Source organism: Lolium rigidum, chromosome 6 (assembly GCF_022539505.1).
Source record: "Lolium rigidum isolate FL_2022 chromosome 6, APGP_CSIRO_Lrig_0.1, whole genome shotgun sequence".
Lineage (NCBI taxonomy): Eukaryota > Viridiplantae > Streptophyta > Magnoliopsida > Poales > Poaceae > Lolium > Lolium rigidum.
In genome coordinates, this window is record NC_061513.1 from 8,910,200 (window position 1) to 8,936,758 (window position 26,559).

The window sequence follows — 26,559 nt, forward strand, 5'->3', positions numbered from 1 at the left end:
TATTGAGGTACATGGGAGAGATGAACCACATAGCTACCGGTACAGCCCCGAACCTCGATGGAGAACTACTCCCTCCTCATGGGAGCAGCAGCGGTGATGAAGATGGCGGTGGAGATGGCAGCGGTGTCGATGGAGAAGCCTTCCGGGGGAACTTCCCCGTTCCGGCAGCGTGCCGGAACAGAGACTCCTGTCCCCCGGATCTTGGCCTCGCGATGGCGGCGGCTGCGGAAGGTTTACGTGGTTTTCGTCGTACGTCTCGGGGTTTTCGATCCGGGGGCTTTAAATAGGCGAAGAGGCGGCGCAGGAGGGTCGAAGGGGCGACGACACCATAGGGCGGCGCGGCCGGGGCCCGGGCCGCGCCGGCCTATGGTCCGGGGGCCCAGATGCCCCCTCCGGTCCTTCCCGGGTGTTCCGGATGCTTCCGGTGAAAATAGGAACTTGGGCGTTGATTTCGTCCTATTCCGAGATTTCGTTACTAGGATTTCGAAACCAAAACAGCAGAAAACGAGAACCGGCACTTCGGCATCTTGTTAATAGGTTAGTTCCAGAAAATGCACGAATATGACATAAAGTGTGCATAAAACATGTAGATAACATCAATAATGTGGCATGGAACATAAGAAATTATCGATACGTCGGAGACGTATCAGCATCCCCAAGCTTAGTTCTGCTCGTCCCGAGCAGGTAAAACGATAACACGAGATAATTTCGGAGTGACATGCCATCATAACCTTGATCATACTATTTGTAAAGCATATGTAGTGAATGCAGCGATCAAAACAATGTATATGTCATGAGTAAACAAGTGAATCATAAAGCAAAGACTTTTCATGAATAGCACTTCAAGACAAGCATCAATAAGTCTTGCATAAGAGTTAACTCATAAAGCAATAATTCAAAGTAAAGGTATTGAAACAACACAAAAGAAGATTAAGTTTCAGCGGTTGCTTTCAACTTGTAACATGTATATCTCATGGATATTGTCAACATAGAGTAATATAATAAGTGCAATAAGCAAATATGTAGGAATCAATGCATAGTTCACACAAGTGTTTGCTTCTTGAGGTGGAGAGAAATAGGTGAACTGACTCAACATTGAAAGTAAAAGAAAGGTCCTCCATAGAGGAAAAGCATCGATTGCTATATTTGTGCTAGAGCTTTGATTTTCAAAACATGAAACAATTTTGTCAACGGTAGTAATAAAGCATATGTATCATGTAAATTATATCTTACAAGTTGCAAGCCTCATGCATAGTATACTAATAGTGCCCGCACCTTGTCCTAATTAGCTTGGACTACCGGATCATCACAATGCACATGTTTTAACCAAGTGTCACAAAGGGGTACCTCTATGCCGCTGTACAAAGGTCTAAGGAGAAAGCTCGCATTGGATTTCTCGCTATTGATTATTCTCAACTTAGACATCCATACCGGGACAACATAGACAACAGATAATGGACTCCTCTTTTATGCATAAGCATGTAACAACAATTAATAATTTTCTCATTTGAGATTGAGGATATATGTCCAAAACTGAAACTTCCACCATGGATCATGGCTTTAGTTAGCGGCCCAATGTTCTTCTCTAACAATATGCATGCTTAACCATAAGGTGGTAGATCTCTCTTACTTCAGACAAGACGGACATGCATAGCAACTCACATGAAATTCAACAATGAATAATTGATGGCGTCCCCAGTAAACATGGTTATCGCACAACAAGCAACTTAATAAGAGATAAAGTGCATAATTACATATTCAATACCACAATAGTTTTTAAGCTATTTATCCCATGAGCTATATATTGTAAAGGTGAATGATGGAATTTTAAAGGTAGCACTCAAGCAATTTACTTTGGAATGGTGGAAAATACCATGTAGTAGGTAGGTATGGTGGACACAAATGGCATAGTGGTTGGCTCAAGTATTTTGGATGCATGAGAAGTATTCCCTCTCGATACAAGGTTTAGGCTAGCAAGGCTTATTTGAAACAAACACAAGGATGAACCGGTGCAGCAAAACTCACATAAAAGACATATTGAAACATTATAAGACTCTACACCGTCTTCCTTGTTGTTCAAACTCAATACTAGAAATTATCTAGACCTTAGAGAAACCAAATATGCAAACCAAATTTTAGCATGCTCTATGTATTTCTTCATTAATGGGTGCAAAGCATATGATGCAAGAGCTTAATCATGAGCACAACAATTGCCAAGTATCACATTATCCAAGACATTAATAGCAATTACTACATGTATCATTTTCCAATTCCAACCATATAACAATTTAACGAAGGAGAAACTTCGCCATGAATACTATGAGTAGAAACCAAGGACATACTTGTCCATATGCTACAGCGGAGCGTGTCTCTCTCCCATAAAGTGAATTCTAGGATCCATTTTATTCAAACAAAACAAAAAAAAAAACAAACCGACGCTCCAAGAAAAGCACATAAGATGTGATGGAATAAAAATATAGTTTCAGGGGAGGAACCTGATAATGTTGTTGATGAAGAAGGGGATGCCTTGGGCATCCCCAAGCTTAGACGCTTGAGTCTTCTTAATATATGCAGGGGTGAACCACCGGGGCATCCCCAAGCTTAGAGCTTTCACTCTCCTTGATCATGTTGCATCATACTCCTCTCTTGATCCTTGAAAACTTCCTCCACACCAAACTTAGAACAACTCATTAGAGGGTTAGTGCACAATAAAAATTAACATATTCAGAGGTGACACAATCATTCTTAACACTTCTGGACATTGCATAATGCTACTGGACATTAGTGGATCAAAGAAATTCATCCAACATAGCAAAAGAGGCAATGCAAAATAAAAGACAGAATCTGTCAAAACAGAACAGTTCGTATTGACGAATTTTAAAATGGCACCAGACTTGCTCAAATGAAAATGCTCAAATTGAATGAAAGTTGCGTACATATCAGAGGATCATGCACGTAAATTGGCTTAATTTTCTGAGCTACCTACAGGGAGGTGGACCCAGATTCGTGACAGCAAAGAAATCTGGAACTGCGCAGTAATCCAAATCTAGTACTTACTTTTCTATCAACGGCTTTACTTGGCACAACAAAACACAAAACTAAGATAAGGAGAGGTTGCTACAGTAGTAAACAACTTCCAAGACACAAATATAAAACAAAATACTGTAGCAAAATAACACATGGGTTATCTCCCAAGAAGTTCTTTTCTTTATAGCCATTAAGATGGGCTCAGCAGTTTTAATGATGCACTCGCAAGAAATAGTATTTGAAACAAAAGAGAGCATCAAGAGGCAAATTCAAAACACATTTAAGTCTAACATGCTTCCTATGCAAAGGAATCTTGTAAATAAACAAGTTCATGAAGAGCAAAGTAGCAAGCATAGGAAGATAAAACAAGTGTAGCTTCAAAAATTTAAGCACATAGAGAGGCATTTTAGTAACATGAAAATTTCTACAACCATATTTTCCTCTCTCATAATAACTTTCAGTAGCAACATGAGCAAACTCAACAATATAACCATCACATAAAGCATTCTTATCATGAGTCTCATACATAAAATTATTACTCTCCACATAAGCATAATCAATTTTATTAGTAATAGTGGGAGCAAATTCAACAAAGTAGCTATCATCAAATATAGGAGGCATATTGTAATCATAATCAAATTCACTCTCCATAGTAGGTGGCACCAAAAGACCACTATCATTATAATCATCATATATGGGAGGCAAAGTATCATCAAAGAAAATTTTCTCCTCAATGCTTGGGGGACTAAAAAGATCATGAAAACCAGCTTCCCCAAGCTTAGAACTTTCTATATCATTATCAACAATGGTGTTCAAAGCGTTCATACTCATATTACTACCAGCATGCAAATAAGATTCCATAGGTTTTTTAATTTTCGCATCAAACAATCCATGTTTTAAATCAGGAAATAGCAATAGAAGCTCATTTTTGTCCATTATGCCAAACTAGTGTAAACAAGAAACAAAAAGATGCAATTGCAGGATCTAAAGGAAATAGCTTCGAGTACTTACAACGACGGAAAATAGCTTGGTAGCCGAGGTCCGGAGTGTGAGTACCTTTTACCTTTCCTCCCGGCAACGGCGCCGGAAAATAGCTTGATGTCTACGTTCCCCCTCCTTTCCTGTAGACGGTGTTGGGCCTCCAAGAGCGGAGGTTTGTAGAACAGTAGCAAGTTTTCCCTTAAGTGGATCACCCAAGGTTTATCGAACTCGGGGAGGAAGAGGTCAAAGATATCCCTCTCATGCAACCCTGCAACCACAAAGCAAGAAGTCTCTTGTGTCCCCAACACACCTAATAGGTGCACTAGTTCGGCGAAGAGATAGTGAAATACAGGTGGTATAAATATATAGTAGCAGTAGCAACGGTGCCAGAAAATAGCCTGCTGGCGTGTAGTTGATGGTGGTAGTATTGTAGCAGTAGTAACACAGTGAAACAGTAAACAAGCAGTAATAACGCAGCAGTAGTAACGCAGCAGTAGTAAACAAGTAGCGATAGCAGTATTTAGGAGCAAGGCCTAGGGATTACACTTTCACTAGTGGACACTCTCAACATTGATCACATAACGAGAATAGATAAATGCATACTCTACACTTTTGTTGGATGATGAACACATTGCGTAGGATTACACGAACCCTCAATGCCGGAGTTAACAAGCTCCACAATTACTCGTTCATATTTTAGTAACCTTGTAGTGTAAGATAGATCAACGAGACTAAACCAAGTACTAACATAGCATGCACACTCGTCACCTTCATGCATATGTAGGAGGAATAGATCACATCAATATTATCATAGCAATAGTTAACTTCGCAATCTACAAGAGATCATGATCATAGCATAAACCAAGTACTAACACGGTGCACACACTGTCACCTTTACACACGTGCAGGAGGAATAGAACTACTTTAATAACATTGCTAGAGTAGCACATAGATAGTAGTGATACAAAACTTATATGAATCTCAATCATGTAAAGCAGCTCATGAGATTATTGTATTGAGGTACATGGGAGAGATGAACCACATAGCTACCGGTACAGCCCCGAACCTCGATGGAGAACTACTCCCTCCTCATGGGAGCAAGCAGCGGTGATGAAGATGGCGGTGGAGATGGCAGCGGTGTCGATGGAGAAGCCTTCCGGGGCACTTCCCCGTTCCGGCAGCGTGCCGGAACGAGACTCCTGTCCCCCGGATCTTGGCCTCGCGATGGCGGCGGCTGCGGAAGGTTTCGTGGTTTTCGTCGTACGTCTCGGGGTTTTCGATCCGGGGGCTTTAAATAGGCGAAGAGGCGGCGCAGGAGGGTCGAAGGGGCGACGACACCATAGGGCGGCGCGGCCGGGGCCCGGGCCGCGCCGGCCTATGGTCCGGGGGCCCGATGCCCCCCTCCGGTCCTTCCCGGGTGTTCGGATGCTTCCGGTGAAAATAGGAACTTGGGCGTTGATTTCGTCCGATTCCGAGAATATTTCGTTACTAGGATTTCCGAAACCAAAAACAGCGAGAAAACAGCAACCGACACTTCGGCATCTTGTTAATAGGTTAGTTCCAGAAAATGCACGAATATGACATAAAGTGTGCATAAAACATGTAGATAACATCAATAATGTGGCATGGAACATAAGAAATTATCGATACGTCGGAGACGTATCACACACCGGTGAGACAATGTTTATAAGAGGATCTTAAAAATTAGAAGAATTTTTATGTGCTCTCTTCGTTCACTATTATAAGACCGTGTAGACATTTTAGTCTAGACTAAGAAAGATACCATAAATTAATGTACCTACACACTGAAGCGCCTATAGATACATTCATTTTTTGAAGAAAAGCTGAAACATCTTATAATAGTGAACCGAGGAAGTAGGTACTTATCTGCATCACCAAATACATATAAAAATTGAAAAACAGTTATTTGTAAGAGTTTTATTAACCTTGCAGGTTTTGAAAATGAAATTGACTTTCGAGAGTAAGACCTAAGTCGCCAGATGCACGATGATTCAACATGCACAATTCTGGAAAGACGGACTGTCCAAACACTCCATCGTTCACTATATAACACCGTATAGACATTTTATTCTAAACTAGATACATACCAAAATGAATGACCCTACACACTAAAACGCTTCTAGGTACATTAATTTAAAAAATTGAAGCATCTTATAATAGTGAACGGATGAAGTATGTATATATCTACATCAGTGAATACATATAAAATTTGAGAAAATGTATTTGTAAAAGTTTTATTAGCCTTGATGTTTTTAAAAATACGATTGATGTGACTTCCAAGAGTAGGACCTAAGTTAGTCGGATGCACGTGATTCTAGAGGCACCATCCTGGCAAGATAGAGTGTGACAAACTATGAAGAGACAACCAATCAAAAATACAATCCATGCCTAGGATTCAGTTAAACCAACGAGTGATTAAAATCTTAGAACTATCCAATACAAGCCACGTCATGTAAATATCAAATGCATGCAATCGAGTTTGTAGAACCACTACATCAAAGATCGATGTAACATGGATAGATTTAAATAAAATAGATCAAAAAATAATGTACCAAAATAATTGACGTTCAAGAAACTTGAAGTGGTACTTCGCTATCTTTGACTACCGTAGTATAAAGATGTTAATGGAAATATTGGAAAGAAAAATGCGTGTAAGTACAAAGTATTTCTTGGAAATAATTTTACTATTTTCTATCTCTCTATTTATCATTAATTTATGGAATATGATAATATATAAATGGTTAAAAAGTTCTTGTGGATACTAATAAATATTTAAAATGTCACACTTCTTGAAACTACTCATATAATGGAACAATGTAACAATTCTAACGACTTAATTTGGCCTACCTATCAACGAGTATGAATTAATCTACCTCACAAAAATCTAACATCACATAATAACTATATTTGTAATTATTGAGATAATAATGTCACTTACAAAACAAAAACACACGGAGGTTTGAACGAAAAACTAATGATTATACTCATATCTGTTACATTTGGTATATCGCTAAACAAGTGATAGTCATACAACTGTATTAATTCATTTCAAATAATGTGATAACATTGATATTGTAATTTCATCTCAACATGCTAAAGTTGATGCTCTCGCATTTGCGAGGGCCACATTGCTAGTTTGGCTAACAAAACAAGTTATGCACAATCTGTTTTGGTGTTTGAAGTTCGTAAATTAGATGAGATTGTAAGTAACAAGTTCAACTAGCAGGTCGTGAAGCTCGTCGGCTTGCTCCTTTAGCTCATTAATGATATCAAGCTAAAGTTATTGTTTGGATCTATTTGTTACACAACCAGCCGAGTTAAACGAGTTGAGCAGACGAACTCGCCGAGCTTTATATCCACACCTATCTGCTGCTACTCGAATAATCCACATGCATGCATCTGGAGAGCTAATAGTTACTCTTGTGAGCGATTAATTAGTGAAACCAATGTATCAACTTTATGTACAAGTACTAGGTCAACTCCCTCCCTTCTTGCCGACCGGCCGGCCGGAGTCAGATCAGTCAGAGGCTCAGAGCTTTACCAGGTGGTACCTAATTGACGACAATGCGTACAACTGAATTCACGCAAAGGTAAGCATGGTTTCCAGCAAATTATAATACTAATTGATTAACATATACAGTCAACGCGTGTGCATGTTTATTTTGCAGTTGAGAAAACCGACGAATTTTCTGCCATGCCACCTTTGTCGTCCCCTACGCCACTTCGTCCCCACACAAGCAACCTGCTTCGCTTCCGGCTCCGGCCATTGATCCGATCCCCAAAGCTCGGACCCCATGATCGAGTCTCCCATAAGAATCCCTCTCCGCGTCCCACACGAACCTGCCCACGCCGATCAGCAACACAAGTTCACTTTGCCAGCTAACTACCTCGTTCTCGTCCTCGGCAGTGGCCATGGCGGCAGCGGCAAAACGGCAGCTCGTGTGCTGGTGCTTGGTGGCAGCGGTGGCGGTGGCGTCGGCGCAGCAGGGCAGGTTCACGACGGTGAACTTCCCCAAGTTCGAGAAGCGGAGGTACCAGGCGACCTGCACCGAGAACAAGGGCCCGTCCTGCTACGTCGGCTGCCCCAAGCAGTGCCCCGACAAGTGCCTCGCCATGTGCAAATACTGCCTCACCTTCTGCAGTACGTGTACCATCTTCTCATCTTCAGTTTTTCTCATGCCATTCGTCGATGTATGGTATATCTCCTTTCATAGACGTTTATGCACACACACGCACACTCTGACATACTATCTCGATCGGTTGGTTTAATTGTGTCTGATTCATATACATGTATGTAGTGTGCGACCTGTTCCCGGGCACGTCGTGCGGGGACCCGCGCTTCACGGGTGGCGATGGCAACACCTTCTACTTCCACGGTGAGAGGGACCAAGACTTCTGCATCGTCTCCGACGCCGACCTCCACATCAACGCGCACTTCATCGGCAACCGCAACCTAGGCAAGAAGCGTGACTTCACGTGGGTGCAGGCCCTCGGCGTCACCTTCGGCGACGAGCACCGCCTCTACATCGGCGCCCGGAAGGCCGCCGAGTGGGACGAGGAGGAGGACCATGTCCAGATCACTCTCGACGGCGAGCCCATAGAGGTGGAGGCCGCCAAGAATGCGCGGTGGGTCTCTAACACCGTGCGGGGACTCTCCGTCACCCGCATTGACACGGTCAACACCATCATCGTGGAACTCGACGGCGTGTTCAGCATCTCGGCCAACGCGGTGCCCATCACCGATGAGGACTCCCGGATCCATAGCTATGGCAAGACCAGGAATGATAGTCTCATGCACCTCGACCTTGGGTTCAAGTTCCACGCCCTCACCAAAAGTGTCGACGGTGTGCTCGGCCAGACATATCGCTCTCACTATGTCAGCAAAGTCAACGTCACGGCCAAGATGCCTATCATGGGTGGTGCGCCCAAGTACCTCTCGACTGGCCTCTTCTCCACCGACTGCGCCGTTTCTCAGTTTCACCGCAGCAGCCCCGCCACCATGGAGACATTCACCTCATAAACGCCATGGGAGTTCATTTTGATCTATACCAACAATAAATGATTATGAGTCTGGAGGGAGAGAAATCGTCTAAGGTCACATTTGTAGGGTATGCGTGAATTTCATGCAATTAGGTTTGAAATAAGTGTCGAGGGTTGATACATGGTTAAGTCAATTGTATTCTTTTTTTGAGCAAGAAAGCAATTGCATTCTAGTATATTTCAAGGAGTAGGAAGTATAAAGAGATCCCTTCCAAATAAGTGAACGCAAAAGTTTTGATTTCATAAAACCAATAAAGTTGTTCCAAGAATATTTCTGTAAACGTTTAAGAGGCTACTAACAAATATTCCTGCATTTGCAACTTTGTTCCATCAATTGTTTATCTTTCCATTTTGATCGTAGTTGGGCTTGGCCTGAATATGGCCCGTATACAAAACGTTGACTTGTCATCACGACTGAACCAACCACGACGGGCAGACATGTCCTCCGCCGGCGACGGAGGAGACGGCGTCGCCGCCGACGAGGTGGTCCTGGAGATCACCGACGCCTCATCCCACTCCACCACTTCCACGCCTCCACCTCCTCCCATCCCCGTCTCCGCCCTCGACGGCCCCCTCCCGTCCCCGACCGTCGCGGTTCGCGCCGACCGGAGCAGGCTCATCGAGAGCTCCTCCTACTTCAGCGCCCTCCTCGGAGGCAGCTTCAGGTCAGTAACCTCGAACTATGAACCTCGTGAGCTCAGGATTCGTCCCATTTCGCGAGCAAGTGAGCTGGATTCCTCCGGTGGCTGCAGTGAATCGGGCAGCGGATACGTGCAGATCAGCTGCAACCTCGACGCCGCCGTGCAAGTCCTCCGCTATCTCTTCGAGCCTCCCGCGATCACGCATGAGAATTTCCTCCCGCTGCTGGAGGTATGCTCTCTCGACTTACCTGTACTGAATTCACCATGCTTAGGGATCTTTCTATAATGTGTATGTATCAGCTTAACCGGCGGCTGAGCTGAAAGCTTGAGCTAGGTGATCATTGGACGATGCATTTAGCTTAATTTTGGCTTCCTTTAGAGGTTTGGTGTATGGTCTGTGATGCCCAGTAGCTAATGCTTGATGATGTTTTTATCGTATCAGGGTGCTTTGTTTCTCGCTGTTGAGAACCTTCTAGTGCACTGTGAAAGATGGTTCAGGGCTATGGGATCTCACAGTTCCTCCATGTTGGTCCCACTGGGTTTCATAATCGAGGTCTGGTACTTTGCTCAAACCCACGGTGAGTTTTTTCTTGATGGTCTTCCCACATATTTTATAATCTTACAAACATATTCAATACTTGAATGCGAAGTATGGTTTTTGACTTTTGATGTGGCTGCAGGGGTTACTTTTGTTCAAGACGTATGCCCAGGATATCTAGCTCAGAATTTTGTAGGTACAATATAACTACATTTCAATGTTGCGTGTCTTTCTGTTTGCAATTTAAATTATGATGTTGTATTGATGTGAGGCCAGCTTTGTTGGCCTCACTTGAAGTGGATTCTTTGTAAAGAAATGTTCATTTTGTTTTCTGATGGTTATCTCTCTGGCATGCAAATCCTGTGCAGGTACAGGTCATTTCCAGTAGATCGTTTGCTCGAATACCTTATGATCTTTTGTGCTCTACCATTGAATGCCCACACTTGACTGTGGATAGGTTTGTTTTTATGTATTTCCGGCGTTTTCCTATGATCAAATTGCTGGTTTCCCCTCTGCGCGGAGAATGATTTCCTGACCGTTTGTAGTGAAAAGCAATTATGTGAAGCAATTTTGTTTTGGGTTTCCGCAAGCATTCGACCCTATGAACAATTGGTCCCCAACTCAGCAGATAGCCACCTCTTTCTTCTTAGCAAGGTACGCTTTTGTGCAACCTATTTAGATGCCTATTACGTGCTCAACACGTTTGTAGTACTGTTAGTTTGCCATGTCCATTTACATATCTCATTTTGTTTTCACTTTCTCTGCAGGTTAGGGTATGCCTTCTACCTTTGGCGTGTGCGGCAGGTATACCTTCTTGGTTTGGAGCACTTCTGTTATGAACTTGTCATATTTTTTTTACATTTCTCTATGGTATACATCTCTCATACTTCTCTTCCATTTATAATGTCCTGACTCTTCAATCCTACTTTAGGGATAAAAAGAAACTGGGTTGAATTTGGGAACAGTGCGGTATGTATGATTCTTAATCTTCTCAAGGACAGTTTGCAAGCTCTGCTGGGTACGGATGCTGATGACAGCTTGAATAGTTATCGTATTCGAATAACAGAATATTCCAAGGTTTTCCTCAAAGCCACTTCTGTAGCAATATTACTCCTATGTTAATTTTGAATTTTCCTGAATTCATGGACCTTCAAAATGCTTGTTTCGACCTTGCTTCCTTGCAAAATTGTTACACTAACTCTTAGACTGAGCAACCATTCACAAACTGACTGCAACCTCTTCACAAACTTACATATTTGAATGACTCCCTTGTTTTTAATTTAATCTGATCAACTGCTGGAGAAGAGAACAAGTTATATTATGATATCGTTCAATGCGTAGTATTCATCATAGGGCACTTTCAAAAAGCTTTTAGGTTGAATAAATCTGCTTACAAAATTCATATGCTCCCATATTTTTTTGTTTTGAAAGTTGGAATCATCTTATCCTTCATTGCAATATACTTTGGTGCTGCATTCCCCGGAGATGACCATACACTACTTTTGAAAAAGGACTTTGTTTGCAGAAAATTGTACTTTCAGGATGTCCCCAGTTAACTACCGAATTCTTGTACATATCAGTGCTTCCCACTGATCTGGATGCTATATTTAAGAGAAGGTTAGCAAGTTCGAATAGCCAGGGTCACTCTGGAAGTTTTTCACTTTATGTTGAACTGGTGAAGAAGGCTAAAACCGTCTCATTTCGAAATGTACACATGGTGGATCTCTCGAAATGTCCAAATGTACATTTTGGTGCAGCAATTGACTGGCTGACGTTGGCATTTCCAGAACTGAGAACATTCCGAGCTTCCCATTGTTTGCTCTTTCAGTTTGAAGATTTGCAATACCTGTTACTGACATGTCCATGGATTAAAGAAGTTGATTTGAGTATTGATTTGAGCATTATACTACCCAAGTACTTGATTATATCTTCTAGATTTGAAGCACGGAGTGAAATGAATCGAAATATGTCTAGCTACTACAAGCAAAGTCCATACAGGACACCAATATACCCAGTTTTCTCAAAAGTATCAAAACTGACACTGGAAGGCCGAAATGATATTACTGGTAGGGAAAATGTTTGGTGCTCACTATCTGTTGCTGTGAAGTATGCCTATTTTATTTGCAACCTTGTAATTGTGTTTCTTATTATTGTGTATCTTTATGTACAGACAATAACTTAGCGGAGATATCCATGTTGGACAAATCGCTATGTTATATAAACATTAAACATTGCACCCTGTTAACAGACGATGGCATATCTAAACTACTGCTTAATTGTACCAAGATCCACTCAATGGTTCTTTCTTATACTTCTTTCGGAAATCAGTCGATTCAAACGCTATGCTCGTTGGATTACTTGGATCCCTCTGACAGCTTTCCTTACCATAAGGATGAAGGTCCTTATGCTATGGCATCTAGGTTGCAAGAATTGCATCTGGAAGGATGTAAAGGTAAAGGTCGTCCTTTTGTTCATTACCATGGGTCTTTCACAACTGAGCTAATTTGAATTCTTCTGTTTGTAGGTATTTGTTGTGCTGGTATGTCCCAGCTAGTGAGTAATTTGAATATTGTGAAGTCCTTATGCTTAAGGCAGACATCACTTACAGATGGCGCTCTCTGCAGCTTTGTTGGCTCTTCTCTTGAGTATCTTGATATTTCAGAGACTGTGGTATGATTATCTGTTTAAATTATATACTCCGTATTATGTTCAATCTGCTTGCCACCTTATATTTGTTAGGCTCTTCTCCTGATTTTTTTTGAAAAAATATTATTATCCTTATAATGTAACCTTTAGTTGTGAACTTACAGTGAACCAAGCACTATATTTAGTTGATTGAACAAATATAGAGCTTATTGTCAAAACAAATATAGAGCTTTAGAAGTACAGATCAACCGTATTACAAATTTTCAGATATTGATTTTATCAACACATACCAAACTCTGGAACATTTATTTCTTTCTAGCAAGTCATCTTACTGATCGCATAGTTGAATAGAACATGTTTTGGTAAATGTTTATATTTGAATGAGAGGATAATCACCTTTGTTGCTTTGATGGCTTGGCAACCTTTGAAGATGAAATGCTAGTTCCATTTTTATTCACAACAGAACCATCGGCCTGCTCATTTTGATACCTAGTGTTTATCCTTTTCCGCCATGAAAATTACAGGTTTCCATGGTCTCATTGGCACCAATTATAAGGAGAAGTTCTAATTTGTGCTGCTTGAAAACTACTGGATGTCGCAACCTGCTGTCTGAACATGGTGAGGTACAGTCCGTGAATGGTAACAAGTATGGCAGTTTTCTTCAGGAGATAACCAGTACTTGCTGTTTGGAGGATGTTGAATTGGGCTGGGCATTTTGTCCTGTTCGAATAGATGACCTTATTCCTTCTTTTAGTAAAGTAAGGAAGATGACAGTTGGTCTTGGCACAACAATACCAGAGAATATCCTGCATGCCCTTCCTGAGATTTGCCCGTTTCTCGAGTCATTGGTTCTTAGATTTCAGGTGGGTCCGTACTCTGCACTGTTGAATTAGTGAGCTACCTGTGCCTTTCCTTGTATAATAATTATATGAACTGCATCCAGGTAATCTCTGACAGTGTTGTAAGGAATCTACTAGAATCCTCGATGAATCTTCAGGTGCTCTGCCTCCAGTATTGTCTTGGCAATTTAACTTCATTTGGTTTTCAAACAAAGGCACCAGCATTAAGTATATTACGGCTCCAGTGGGTTACTCCATGGATGACAAACAATGACTTGACAATTCTAACACATAATTGTAATTTAGTTGAGCTTTGTCTCTCTGGTTGCAAACTCCTCAACTCCAGTAAGTTTACTCTCAGATTCAATTATGCGGATCCATTTGTAATTTTGTTGACTTGAGTTTTTTTCTTGAATCTTGGTTGACAGGCTCTCAAGGGATAATCACGTCTGGGTGGCCAAACTTGACATGCTTAAACCTTGAGGTACACACAAACTCACCGTGAATATTACATGGCACTTGTAGGTAAAATTACATTGGAATTTTAACTTTTTTTTATCAAATCCAAACTGCGGATGTCAGTGCTAATATCTTCAATTCTTCATAACGACCAGGATTTGCCCTTAGTGGTAGGCTAAAGAGCCCTGTTGTTCATTGGACTTTCTTTTTCTGGTATATGCAGGAATGTGGTCAGATAACAGTTGATGGGGTTTCTTCTATTTTTAACTGTAAAGCTTTGGAAGACGTCTTACTTAGGCACACGGTCAGTTCAGACTCGAATATGCTGCCACTCAACTTAAAGTAGTTCAATCTGAGTTAAAGATATTTTTCTGAATCTTGAGCACTGCAGGGCAGAGGTATTGGAAGAACCATCATAACGGATGCTATCAGAGAGGTACCATGTACTTCCTCTAATCTGTAACTCATTCAGCCTTTGTACCATTGTAAGATGTAACTACAGCCCTATTTGCTCCCAATTACAGTTACCCCTGCTAAGGCAACTGGCACTAGATCTCTGCGATGCTTCTGAGGGAGGCTACGACACCCCAAACGTGAGCATCACATAGATTTCCCGAAGCACTTACGGCGACTCGATAAGAAATAAAGAGGATTTTGCTAACATGGTTTCCGTTGTTTCCAAAGAACCCAGAGGGGAAGATGATGAGGAGCGTGAGGATGAGCAGATGCAAGTCAGCGAGATCGTGTTTCGATCCTCGCATGGAGGTGTCGTCCTCCTCGAAGCCGGTGCACAAGGAGACCATCGTGCTGGAGTGGACCAGCAAGCAGCTCAGAACCACCGTAGTGGAAGAAAGATTGTGATGATTCTAGAGAAAGGCTCTAATGTCTTGAAGCAACAGTTTATTTTTGTGCGCTTGTTTTACCAGAAATTCCCCAGATATAGGGGTTCTGTATATTTTGTGGAGTGTATGATGATAAGAACAAGGATCCAGGAAAATATATAAGAGAAAACCGGCAAAAGAAAAACTAAAGTTTTTGGGATATGAAATGTACGGTCTTTCAACATGACTGACATGGCTTTACAGACTTATAGTGGCCGTGCATGAGGAATCATCTTGACCTTGAAAATTGTCCGGTTTATTTGAAATATCATACAAAGCAAGCATTTCTGAAAAATAGGAACATGTCCGCAGGAGAAAGGTATGGTCAAAATGGTAAAGCAGGTTGTGAAAATGGTAAAGCATTTAAGAAGACTTAATGAAGAAAAAAATCAACACCAGCTGGTTTGCCCGAGTGGTTAAGGGGGAAGACTTAAGATCTTCTGCACTCAAGTGCGCGTGGGTTCGAACCCCACAGCCAGCATTGTAAACAACTTTTTTTTTCTGTACACTGTTTGACTCTTTCTCTTATTTTTTGCTCCTTCCTTCTCCTCTAGAGTCATCGATTCTATTTCTGTGTACAAATAATTCTCGTTGAGATCTGAACCAACCTCCTTGCCAAAGATTTGCTCTCCCAAGCATACTATTTTTTGGTAGGGGCGACATTAGGTATAGCATTGTTTCTCTTATGTTTTCTCCTTCCTTATTTGTGTGTAAAAATATTCCTCATTGAGATTTGAACCATCCTCCTTGCCAAATATTTGATCTCAGAAGGAAACTACTTTTTGGTAGCGGCGACATTAGGTAGCATGTTCTGAAGTTCAAGAGCAAAGAGTTCATAACTAATGAATCTGGAGAAGGGCCGCAGAGACGGCTAGGACGGCGGCTCGGTTGTCATCGCCTTGGCCGCCTGATCAGCCCTCGGTATCCCCTGTATCTGCGCTACAGCTGCTCTCACCATCCAGTCGAGGCAGCAGCTGAACTGATGATGAGCTCCATCGTTGGCCCTATGTCCATGTCTACAGTCAGGACCTTCTGCCTTCTTCCAGTGTCCATCCGGCCATCGACAACTTGTATACAGTCAAAGCATTGTGCGCTAGAGTTCTGCTAAGCTGCAGGAGCTGAACGATGGCCGACGCTGAAGGCGTTCCGTAGAGTGATGGAACAAGGGTTCACCGAGCGCTCCCGAGGGACGAGGCGGTCGGCCACCATCCATATCCAGTCGCCGACGGCGACACAGAGCCTGGATAAGCTGATTGGCTCGCCCTCGCCGTCCAGACCCCTTCCGGGCCTTCTGATGTAGCGTGCGCTTCAGATTTTCTGTAGCTGCAGAATCTGAACGACAACATAGATAGAAGGTGTCTCTCCTGTCTATATTCTGACAACATGTATTTTATCCGCTTCACAATTTGATCACAAAATAAGATGCAAGCTTAGCTGGAGGTAAATCCTGGATTACAAAGTTTCAAGATACAGCTACATTATTACATAGAGAATATCCATACATATCACACAAAAAGGAAGTGTTCTGGTTCTATACATACTGAAGGAGATAAGGCACTAAAACTTGCCACGTAGTTTGGAATAAGAAATAAAATGTTACACAATTCTTGCCATGAGTGTAGGTAAATCAAATAGGGACAATAAGCTAAATAGGTTGTACATACGGATGGCAGAAACAGTTCTGACAAGGAGCCGCCCGGCCTCACAATCAATGCCAGAAGAACAAAGCTCGGAATATACAGTGATCCATGGCCCAGTTAGATCTCCTGCTTGCGGCTTGGTAGCTTCCCCTGGTGACGGTGTTGCAAATTGACAGCTCGCTAGGCTCTGCGGATGGCATTCCTCCATGACAGGGGATTGAATAGACTGGGATCTGTTCACACATGATGTCACAGAAAATTGGTAAGTACTGTATCAATGAAGCGTCAGATTTACACTTGAAGGAACAACGAATTTACATAAAAGGAATATATTTGCAACAGATTTTGGGTTGTACTTCTAGAGTCATGCTGTTACCACTATCGATCTACTTCGTTAAATATGCTCACTAGTGTAGTGATCAACTAGAAGTGTACATGTGTACAAAACACATGTCTGCTATTACACAATTTTTTTTTGATAAACATCTTCATTTAGTTATGTATCTAGCTAGCTGGCTAAAGCAGTCGATCCAGCTGAAGTAGTAGTATATCTGGAAATATATTTGCAACAGATTTCGGTTTGTACTGCTAGACTACTAGCCATGCTGTTACCACTATCGATCTATGGCGTGTGCCATTTACGTAAATAGTTGGTTAAATATGCTCACTAGTGTAGTGATGAACTAGAAGTGTACATGTGTACGTAACACATGTCTGCTGTAACAGACAAAAATATTGATAAACATCTTCATTTAGTTCTCTAGCTAGCTGACTAAAGCAGTCAATCCAGCTAAAGTAGTAGTAGTATTTCTGGAAGTACGTCTTAATTTTGTTACTGAAATGTGACAAACTAAAAGAGATGGAAACTGACACGTGCATACCTTGGAAACGGGCATCTAGATATTTGTACTGGAGGCTGCTTAGACGTTGCTGCAGGCATGTAGGGAGCCTCTTTAGACTAGGACACTTCGTGATGATAAGGCTTTGCAGAGATGAGTATGCTTGTGGTCCATTCGGTAGGGATGACAGGGTTTTGCAATCATTGATGCCGAGGTGAACCAGTGATGGGGGGAAATAGAGGACACCTGTTAAGCTATCACAACTGTTTATGGTTATTTCTTCTAAATAGGGAAACAGAAAGTGCTCTGTCCTGGCATTGGCAGATGATGATGACACCTCTGAATATACAGGTGACGGCCCTTGAAGAGTCAATGATGCTGACTGTCCCTGCTGTAACCTCCTGCTGTATATGGATGTGAGCTTAGTGCAATTACTAATTGTCAGTTCCCTCAGGGATGCAGGGAGCTTCAAGACCTCTACCATGCTTGGACAACCATATATCAGGAGAGATTCGAGACGTGGCAGGAGTTCACTCGAGGGTTCTGGTGTTGTTGATGGCTCCGCTGCAGAAGCTTGTGGTCCGTATCCAACCAGTTTTGTGCAGTGCCAAATTATTAGTCTCCTCAAGGATACCAAGCTTTGAAACTCTTTCTCTGGCCAGTGGACAAGTGCATCACACTCAGTAAAATACAAGTGTTGAAGCTGTACAAAATGTGCACATAGCTCAGCCGCAACCCCCGACTTAAAGCCCCTTAACTCCATATCTTTTAGAGGGAAATCATTGTGATTCCCTTTTTCCGTGACATCCACCACAAGTTTCAAACTATGATCAGCCGCTAACAAGGTTGTTTCCGTTTCTCCACTGCTCTGCAATTTCAAGTGGGTCAGTGAAGTCATATGTCTAGCTACCAACAGGAACATCTCTTCCTTAATTCCCTCAGTGTGTAACATGGCCAGCTTTGGAGAAACCTTTTGTTGCCCTGATGATACTTTCATCTTCCCACAGCCTTCAATATACAACTCCTGAAGTTGAGGAAACATTGCGTCTTCTCTTTGAGATCCATCAACTGCGTCCGAGCTCTCAAAGTTCTGCAATTTTTTCAAGCTGAGAATCTTCAACGCAGGAAATGCTGAGCGTGCCATACCATAATCTCCACCAGGCTGTGCTTCCGGGAATGCTGTCAACACACGGCAACTGGAAATTTCAAGTTTCTCAAGCCTAGGAAATATTATGTATCCACTTTGATTTCCTTCGATTGCCTCCCATCTCTCGAAGCTGTCCAAGCCACACAAGTACAGTTCTTTCAATTCTGGAAATGCTGACCGTGCCATTGTACCATAAGACTCTCCAAGGAGTGTTGCTTCAGGTAACTTTGTCAACTTTGGACAGCCATTAATAGACAAATTGTCAAGCAGAGGAAATATTACCTCTTTTCCTTGTTCCTGGTGACTTAATTCCCACCATCTCTCCAAAGATTGCAGACCTCGTAGTGTAAATTCCTTCAGATTTGGAAAACTGAAGGATGTATCACAGCTGAATAACCATTGCAGTTTGCTACAACCAGAAAGATGGATCTCAACCACGTTTCGCAACATAGACATCCATGTTGGAAAGGTGGTTCCTCCGTATGACTCTATCCTTACAACCTGCAGCTCGTCATGAGGTTTGAGAACCTCAAGCACTCTCGCATCATCCTCGCAACCAACAGTCCATTCTAATTTCAGTTCTCGGAGTTCCTCCTTCTTTCCGATGTTTGCCGTTTTCGCAGCTTCTTCTGTCACATTCTCTAGCTGAAGTAGCTCTAGCAGTCCACCAAGGTTTAACTGATGCAACTCTCCAACATCACTGCACCCAGAGCCAGAAGGACCTGCTACAAAACACGTAAGTGTCTGCAAGGACAAGAGTTTTCCGAGGCCGCCAGGCATGCTCCTAATCCGCGGACAACCATGAGTGTAGAGGTGACGAAGGGCAGTCATATACTTTATTTGCCTTGGAAGCTCAGAAAGTTCTTCACAGCCAGAGACGTTTAATGTTTGCAGGTTGTATAGAATGCTTATATCTTCAGGAAGTGCTTTGATACGACTGCTTGAGAGATCAAGGTACCTTAGGTGATGTAGGTGCTTGGATTTTAAGGGGAATGACCTTCTCCTTGTACAGAGCTGTAATGCCATCAAAGAGCTGTATTTCGATAATTGCTGCAATGGTTCTCGCATATCATTATCACACAGAAGTGTCTGGAAAGCCGGAGATCTTGTCAACAGAGAATCATTCAAAACAGTTTCTGGTTTTTCACAAGACAAAAATATGTGGCGAGCTGTATCTGGAAGCCACTCAACCTGACTTGGTTGCTCAGGCATTAGAGCACATTCTTTTTCCATTGTAGACAGCGCAACATCATGCATAAGATCGTGGATTTTACATGTATGTTTGGAATAACTGCTCCACTCATTATCCGATGTAGCTTTTGCTTGCTTCACATCCACAAAGAATGACCTTGAGGCCAGCTCATTGAAAATTCGTTTGCCAATGGTTTCAGGACTAACTTCCTTTTCATCGTCAATAAAGCCATGTGCCATCCATAGTTGGATCAGCTTGTCCACATCAATCTCGTAATCCTTCGGAAACATGGCACAAAAAGCAAAGCACTGCTTCATCTGGGATGACAAGTCATTGTAGCTGAGCTTTAGTATTGGTAGAATTCCAGATTCCTCAGTGCAAATGCTGCTTCTGCTTAACACAGCCTTCCATTCTTCTTTGCTGGTCTTCGTCCGCAACACCGAACCTAGTGATGCTGCGGCCAAAGGAGAACCGCGACATCTCTTCACAAACTGACCAACCATATTAACTAGCACGGAAGGCCTTTCTTCTTCCTTCTGCAAACTGAATGCTTTTGTCTCAATAATTTCCTTTATAAAATTATCCCCCAAAGCTGCGAGATTATAGGCATTAACTGTACCCATTATTTTCGTGACACCTTCATCACGAGTAGTTGTCAAAACCGCACTACCCTTGGCACCATGTGCAAGGCAAGACTTGAGCTTTTCCCACTTATCGGGCTCTCTGTTCCAGACATCATCCAGCACAAGGAGGTACCTGTGCCCTCTTAGTGCATCTTGAACGACATCGAGTGGGCTCTTCCTGGAAGCTGATTCAGCTATACTCTTTTTGGGAAGAAGTTCAGCTATACTTTTAGCCAGGGAATCCACATCAAAGCTGTCTGAGACACAAACCCAGAGGAGCAACTCATAATGCTTCTGAATTTCTGGTTCATTGTAAATGAGCTGCGCTAAGGTGGTCTTGCCTAGCCCCCCTACTCCAACGATGGGAACAACCGTGAGATCTGCATTGCTAGCTTGACCAAGTAGAGTATCAACAATATTCCTTCTATCCTGGTCTCTCGATCTGCTGATAATTTTCTTTGGATCAAAGATAACATGATCCGTCTGCCGCCACTGCTTGGATGCTGGCACTTGCCGCTGATATTTGAACCCAAATGCATTCATCTCAGTCACAAGGACCTCAATGGCCTGCAAAACCCTGCATAGCTTCTTTCCCATTTTTTCACGGAATGCAATACGGTTGTGAGTGAGAAAAAGCTTTATTACATCGAAGCCCAGCTTGCTGTAGTGCCCGTTCTTCTTGGCTTCGCGGCGCAGCGCCTCGTACTTGAACTCGTCGAAGATCTCATTCGCCTGGTAAGCCACCCTCTTGACCTCCTCAAGCCAAGCCTTGGCCCCATCCCTGTGCGATGCCTCCTGCTCAGCGTCATTGATGACGTCCAGGATGGCCCGCAGCTTGCGCTTGAGGACCCTGTGCTGCTCTTCCATGCCCTCCATCACTTTGTACTGGTCCAACAGGTAGCTGGACGCCTTGTCCTTCACGATGGATAGCAGTGGCCCGACCACCATGGTGGCCACTAGCTCCGCCATTGGATAGCCCCGAACTAGCAACACACACAGAGCACAGGGAAACACAAAGCAGGGTGGAGAAGAGAATGGTGGTGTGGGCAGGCTAAACGCGCAGATGCTTGCTTGTGAGGGAAATGGAAGCAAATGCGAGCATTGACTTTTTGGGGCCAAAGCCAGATGCGCTCGGTTGGTTGCTTAATTGATGGTTGTACTTTAAAATACTACTACTCTTCATAAGACTAGAGCTCGATCTGCACTCCAACAAATCACGTCCAATCAGCTACTTGAGCATTGTGACATAGTAGATGCTAACAGCTGGGGGCATCTTTATTTCTTAATTAACATGTCAAGTGTCATTTGTACAGAAACGGTCATCATAAGGCCATAAGCGGAAACTCATAACGTACAACTGAAAATTGCAAGAATTGATGTGTCCTGTATCTGGAATCCTGTAGGAAGCAAAACGACAGCAAAACTTGAAGAGTGTCAACTGAATGTCTTTTTTTTTCTGAAAAGGGGTGGGCCCAAAGGACCTAGAATCTTCATTCCATGCGGTGGATACAGATTACAGAGAGAGGTCTGAAGTAACTTGAAATTACAAACAAGCCCTCCTTTTTTCTAAAAAGGACCTTGACAAAAAATTAAAAAGCGATCGAGTCCTTCTCCACTGATGCTGCTTGACCTCGATGCCATGGCCGTCAACCATGCCGTTGGGGACGATACCACTTGGGGCAGGATCGACGATGAGCGCCGCGCTGAGGTAGGGGAAGATCCTCCGCTTTGGCTCGCCGACCTGGAGGAAGAACAGCCGCTGGAGCAGCATCAGTGCGAAGTGGATCCCTTGGCCAACCGGAGCAACGGCGCCATCAAGTCGATGTTGTTTTCCTTCGCCAGGAGAAGCTTCGAGGAAGACCCCAGGAGCTCCAGATCTTGCCGTCACCGAGCCCTGACCTCCACCATGGAGGCTACATTTGGCGAGATCGGGTCGAACTCGAGCTCCACCGAGCTTATTAATTGGAGGCGCAGAAGAGAACTCCCAGCTTCTTTTTGTCTCCGACCATCGGAGAACCAGAGGGAGAAGTTGCCGCCACTGGCCAGCCTGTCCCCGCTCCACAGGCGACGCTCCGGACGCGTCGGACGGAGCGAGAAGCGAGGTGGGCAGTAGTACGACTGACGCGTCATTGACACACGAACAACGCCCAACCGTCGCGTACCTCGCGACGGAAGGAAGTTATTGGCGCGCAGCGACAATGCAGTTTCCACACCAGAGCAGCGACACGTCTCGTCGCGCCTAGCTCTCCGTGCCGGCGTTAATGAGCGCCACCGCTCCCTCGCCTCCCTTCGGTCTATAAAGAATGGCACTCTCGCATCGTCCCTCACAGACAACCCCTAGCGCCTCTATCCCCAACCCTAGCCACCACCATCTCAAGAGTCGAGGGCCATTCCATGGCTGGTAGAAGCCGAGGTCGCGGACGTGGCCGTGGCCACGGCGGCCGTGCTGGAGCAGCAAGGCCTGCATGGTAGCCGTCGCCTGCATCATCGTCATCTTCCGAGGAGGAGTGGCAGTTCGAGTTCATCGTCGTCCTCAATGGCAACCCACTCGGCATCTAGTGCCGGACAAGTTCACTGAGTTCGTCGCCGGCAACGAGTCGGCCGCGCTGCAGCTGCGGGAGGCTGGCTACGGCTTCTGCCGGTGACAGGTGGACGTGCTCTTCAACGGGCGTGGCAAGAGGTACCTCCACACCGGCTGGAAGAAGTCCGCGCGCTGCCACGACCTCCAAACCGACTGCGTATTGACATTTCTCCTACCAAGGCGACGAGGAGATGAGCGTGAAGGTGTTTGACGACACGTCCTGCCGCCGCCACTACCACGGCGTCGACAAAGAGGACAACTATTGAACACGCCGAGTGTTCTTTCTTCGCAGCGAAAATGGTCACAGCTGTATTTTCCAGTTTGGATGACTAAGAGTGCATGAAAGTGTTCTTTCTTGGCAGCGAACATACGAAATATGCGAGGCCAACACTACTTAGGTTTCCTGATTTTGCAATGTTTTAACTATGTATTAGTTTGTGTAAAACCATGTTCCAAACTATGTATTAGTTTGTGTTAAACCATGTTCCTAATTATGTATTAGTTTGTGTAATGCTCCTCCTCTCTATTGAAGTGAAAATACAAAAAAAAAATTAGTATTTTAATGTAAAACAAGTTTAGGGGCCGCGTTTGGGGGACGTGGTTGGGCAACAACGTCCCCCAAACACGGCACGAAGAAATAGCATCCCTCAAACGCTAAATCCGGCGCCGTTTGGGAGACACGACTGGAGATGCTCTAAGACATCATGTTTGGTTTCCTCTGAAAGGTAGGGGTGAAATGGAACGGACACTTTCTGACCACCCGTCTGGTCAAAAGCTTTTAGGGTGGATTTGCCGTAATACTATATGAGATGAGAAAGCTAGACGTGCAGGGTCTTGCTTCTGATGAAAATGGAAGCAAATGCGAGAATTGACTTCTCGGGGACAAGTGGACGTGTTTGGGTAGTTGCATCGATCACGCAATATAAATGGATAGCTGTGTTAAAATACTCCAATCGAGGAGCATAGCCTGATATTAGATGGAAATATGCTACAGACAAACAAAGTTCTGAATTACAGTATGACTGTTTTCCAGGTCTTCAGAGTGGAGAAAGAAGTAATTTTCCTATATAAATACAACGGGATCTGGTCCAGTACAACTGAGATCTTCAATGTGTGCCACCTAAAAGCAGAACATGGCAAGAACAAAAAATGGGAACAGTCAGAGACGATAAAACTATTTTTCGTCGGTTTAATTGGAAACAGTTCTGCCATTGGAATTATAAGAGCTCGCGGCACACGCAGAACAGGGAAGCACAATTGCTGTCCAGGGTGGAAAAGAGAATGGTGTGAGCAAGCTAGAGGCGCAAATGCTTTCTTCTAAGGAAAATTGAAGTAAACGAGCATTGGCTTTTTGGTAGACAAGTGGAACATTTGGTTGGTTGCATCGATTATCACAATACAAATTGATGGTTGTACTTAAAACAAATACTCCTACGGGGCAGAGCTTGGTCTAGTTAACAAATCACAAGTCAACTGTTCCACCTTCAACAGATCAGCACAGGTATTATTTTCAGAAAATTGGCTGCCTAGTTAGAAATAAACTACTCAATCCTCAGCTGGCACTAACTCAACAGTGGCCGTTGTTTTTTGGTCGATGTATAACAATAGGGACAACTAATTGCGACTTTTGACTTTGAATGTTCACATCTCGGGCATCTTTATTTCTTAACTACATGATGCCCGCGTTGCTATGGGTTCACATTCTACAAATGGATCAACATGTATTGATCAACAGTTGAAGACAAATGTGCAGTCAATAACATGGTCCTGATAGAAGCCACTATTGCAAAAAATTAAGAACATTAGGCCTCAACCGCCAATAGGTTGGAAAAATCCTATTAACATACAGATATCAGTGAACTAGGGCACAAGAGTTGATACACTTCTATGGGAAATTAAAAATTAGCTTTGCACAGAAAATACTTCCGCCCCACTCATATCCACAAAGAGGCAAATAGTAAATGCAGAAATGAGAAGAAATCAAATAGCTTTTTCGGTAACTGGATTATTACCTTCAAAGTAGAAAATGAGGGTATTTAGACTCGACACAGGGAGCACACCAATGAGAGAAGCAGAATATGCGGGGACCAAAAATAGACTTGAACAACACGCCAGTTACCTTTGCTCCATTGGTCTCTGTAAAAAGAATTGCATTCAGAACTTCTATTACAATAGTGTCTCTTTGATTTACTATTTCTCTATATTTTGCATTAGCATATGTTCTTTGTTATTTATGTCTTGTTAGTACTCCCTCCGTTCCATATTATAAGCCGTTTTGGCAAACTAATTTAGTTTGCTAAAACGGCTTATAATTTGGAACAGAGTGATATTTAATAGTTAAAATGGCTAGACCCAAATCATGATGTGATCTTTGATTGTCCAGAACATAAAATGAGAAGAAGTATGGTTAGAACAAAACAAAACAAAACAAAAATGTTATGATTCATTGTATGACTGTTTTCAGGTCTTCTGAGTCTAATTGGAGAACGAAGTTATATGCATACAATAGGATCTGGTCCAGCACAACTTAATTCTTCTTTAGGTGCCACCTAAAACCGAAATGGAGAACATTCAGAGGTGACAAAACTACTGTTTGTCAGTTTAAAAGAAAGCATATACATATAGAGACCCGAACTCAGAAATGCACTATATGAACACCATTGAATAAGTGAAAACAATACTCGGACCAAGCAACTTCATATCCTCCGGCACAGGCGCACGGAAGTCACCGGCGCCCTCACCCATACTTCTTCTCATTTTATGTTCTGTTTGAACCAAGCAACGGGGAACGAATATACCAACACACCCAGAGTAGACAAATTTTGCGCTCTGTTTGAATTAACTGTCAATGCAACAAGGAAAAACTCATGAACTGGAGAACCATTGCAGCGTCTACTCGACATAGACTAGTAGTAGTACAGTGCTGCCAGGCAGAAATAATCGGGTAGTACAATCAATTTACCTTGGGTTAATAATCCTGTAGACGAATGCAGAGAACAAATTGGACGGAATTAGAGAGAGTGACCCCCAACCAATCTGCAGAAAGAAGAAGGGAAAGGAAACGGCTGAATAAATAAACCGGATGGCGACGAACTCGGGGGTTGCTGTTGCTGACCGCGGAGCAGGGGAGGGAGTGAGGCCGGAAAATTTACCTGGGGCTGCTCCGGTTGAACGGCAGTCCGGTTCTGATAGAAGCGCCTCGACGTCCACCGGGCCGCCCATCGTCCGGCGCGGCGGCGCGCAGCGGATAAACGCATCAGCACTGCAGACAGGCAGCGGAGGTCGAACGGCGGTGGATGCCGGGAGGAGGGCGGAGGTTGCTGAGGATGGTAAGGAGGCGGTGGCGGGTGGACGGGCCCAGCCGGATTAGGTCCGAATGCGGCGGCGCAGGTGTGGTAATGGTGAAATCCGGCAAAGGCGTCCGCCGCCACCGTGGAGCACCGAAGCTCGGCGTGGTTCAGTTC

At 43.5% G+C, this 26,559-nt stretch overlaps 3 protein-coding genes and 1 non-coding gene across 4 annotated transcripts; 3 read left to right on the forward strand and 1 right to left on the reverse strand.

Annotated features, from left to right (window-relative positions):
• The first annotated feature begins 7,941 nt into the window (after positions 1-7,941).
• Positions 7,942-9,049, forward strand: LOC124662142. Its single transcript, XM_047200024.1, has 2 exons — positions 7,942-8,170; positions 8,328-9,049. The coding sequence occupies exons 1-2, from the start codon at positions 7,942-7,944 to the stop codon at positions 9,047-9,049; spliced, it is 951 nt and encodes a 316-aa protein (XP_047055980.1).
• Positions 9,050-9,496: 447 nt separating this feature from the next.
• Positions 9,497-15,235, forward strand: LOC124666293 (BTB/POZ domain-containing protein FBL11-like). The gene is made up of 18 exons (XM_047203638.1): positions 9,497-9,734; positions 9,822-9,939; positions 10,153-10,288; positions 10,391-10,440; positions 10,617-10,705; positions 10,794-10,902; positions 11,016-11,052; positions 11,180-11,325; positions 11,774-12,314; positions 12,419-12,700; positions 12,773-12,918; positions 13,419-13,757; positions 13,838-14,078; positions 14,162-14,217; positions 14,416-14,496; positions 14,584-14,628; positions 14,717-14,785; positions 14,877-15,235. The coding sequence occupies exons 1-18, from the start codon at positions 9,508-9,510 to the stop codon at positions 15,051-15,053; spliced, it is 2,889 nt and encodes a 962-aa protein (XP_047059594.1). The 5' UTR covers positions 9,497-9,507; the 3' UTR covers positions 15,054-15,235.
• Positions 15,236-15,471: 236 nt separating this feature from the next.
• On the forward strand, positions 15,472-15,554 carry TRNAL-UAA. Its single transcript has one exon. It is a non-coding gene; the product is annotated as a tRNA-Leu (tRNA).
• A 390-nt stretch (positions 15,555-15,944) lies between these two features.
• LOC124662143 (putative disease resistance protein RGA4) lies at positions 15,945-21,483 on the reverse strand. The gene is made up of 4 exons (XM_047200025.1): positions 17,595-21,483; positions 16,734-16,863; positions 16,247-16,396; positions 15,945-16,140 (listed from the first exon to the last, which is right to left on the reverse strand). Exons 1-4 carry the CDS (start codon positions 21,481-21,483, stop codon positions 15,945-15,947), a joined length of 4,365 nt encoding a protein of 1,454 aa, XP_047055981.1.
• Positions 21,484-26,559: the final 5,076 nt, after the last annotated feature.

Coding starts and splice junctions, on each gene's coding strand:
- LOC124662142 (XM_047200024.1), top strand. CDS start 7,942: ATGGCGGCAGCGGCAAAACGGCAGCTCGTGTGCTGGTGCTTGGTGGCA. Junction 8,171..8,327: donor ATACTGCCTCACCTTCTGCA/GTACGTGTACCA, acceptor ACATGTATGTAG/TGTGCGACCTGTTCCCGGGC.
- LOC124666293 (XM_047203638.1), top strand. CDS start 9,508: ATGTCCTCCGCCGGCGACGGAGGAGACGGCGTCGCCGCCGACGAGGTG. Junction 10,903..11,015: donor ACCTCTTTCTTCTTAGCAAG/GTACGCTTTTGT, acceptor CTTTCTCTGCAG/GTTAGGGTATGCCTTCTACC. Junction 12,315..12,418: donor AGGCCGAAATGATATTACTG/GTAGGGAAAATG, acceptor CTTTATGTACAG/ACAATAACTTAGCGGAGATA.
- LOC124662143 (XM_047200025.1), bottom strand. CDS start 21,483: ATGGCGGAGCTAGTGGCCACCATGGTGGTCGGGCCACTGCTATCCATC. Junction 16,397..16,733: donor ACTGTTTCTGCCATCCGTAT/GTACAACCTATT, acceptor CAGATTCTGCAG/CTACAGAAAATCTGAAGCGC. Junction 16,141..16,246: donor TCGTCCCTCGGGAGCGCTCG/GTGAACCCTTGT, acceptor ACTGTATACAAG/TTGTCGATGGCCGGATGGAC.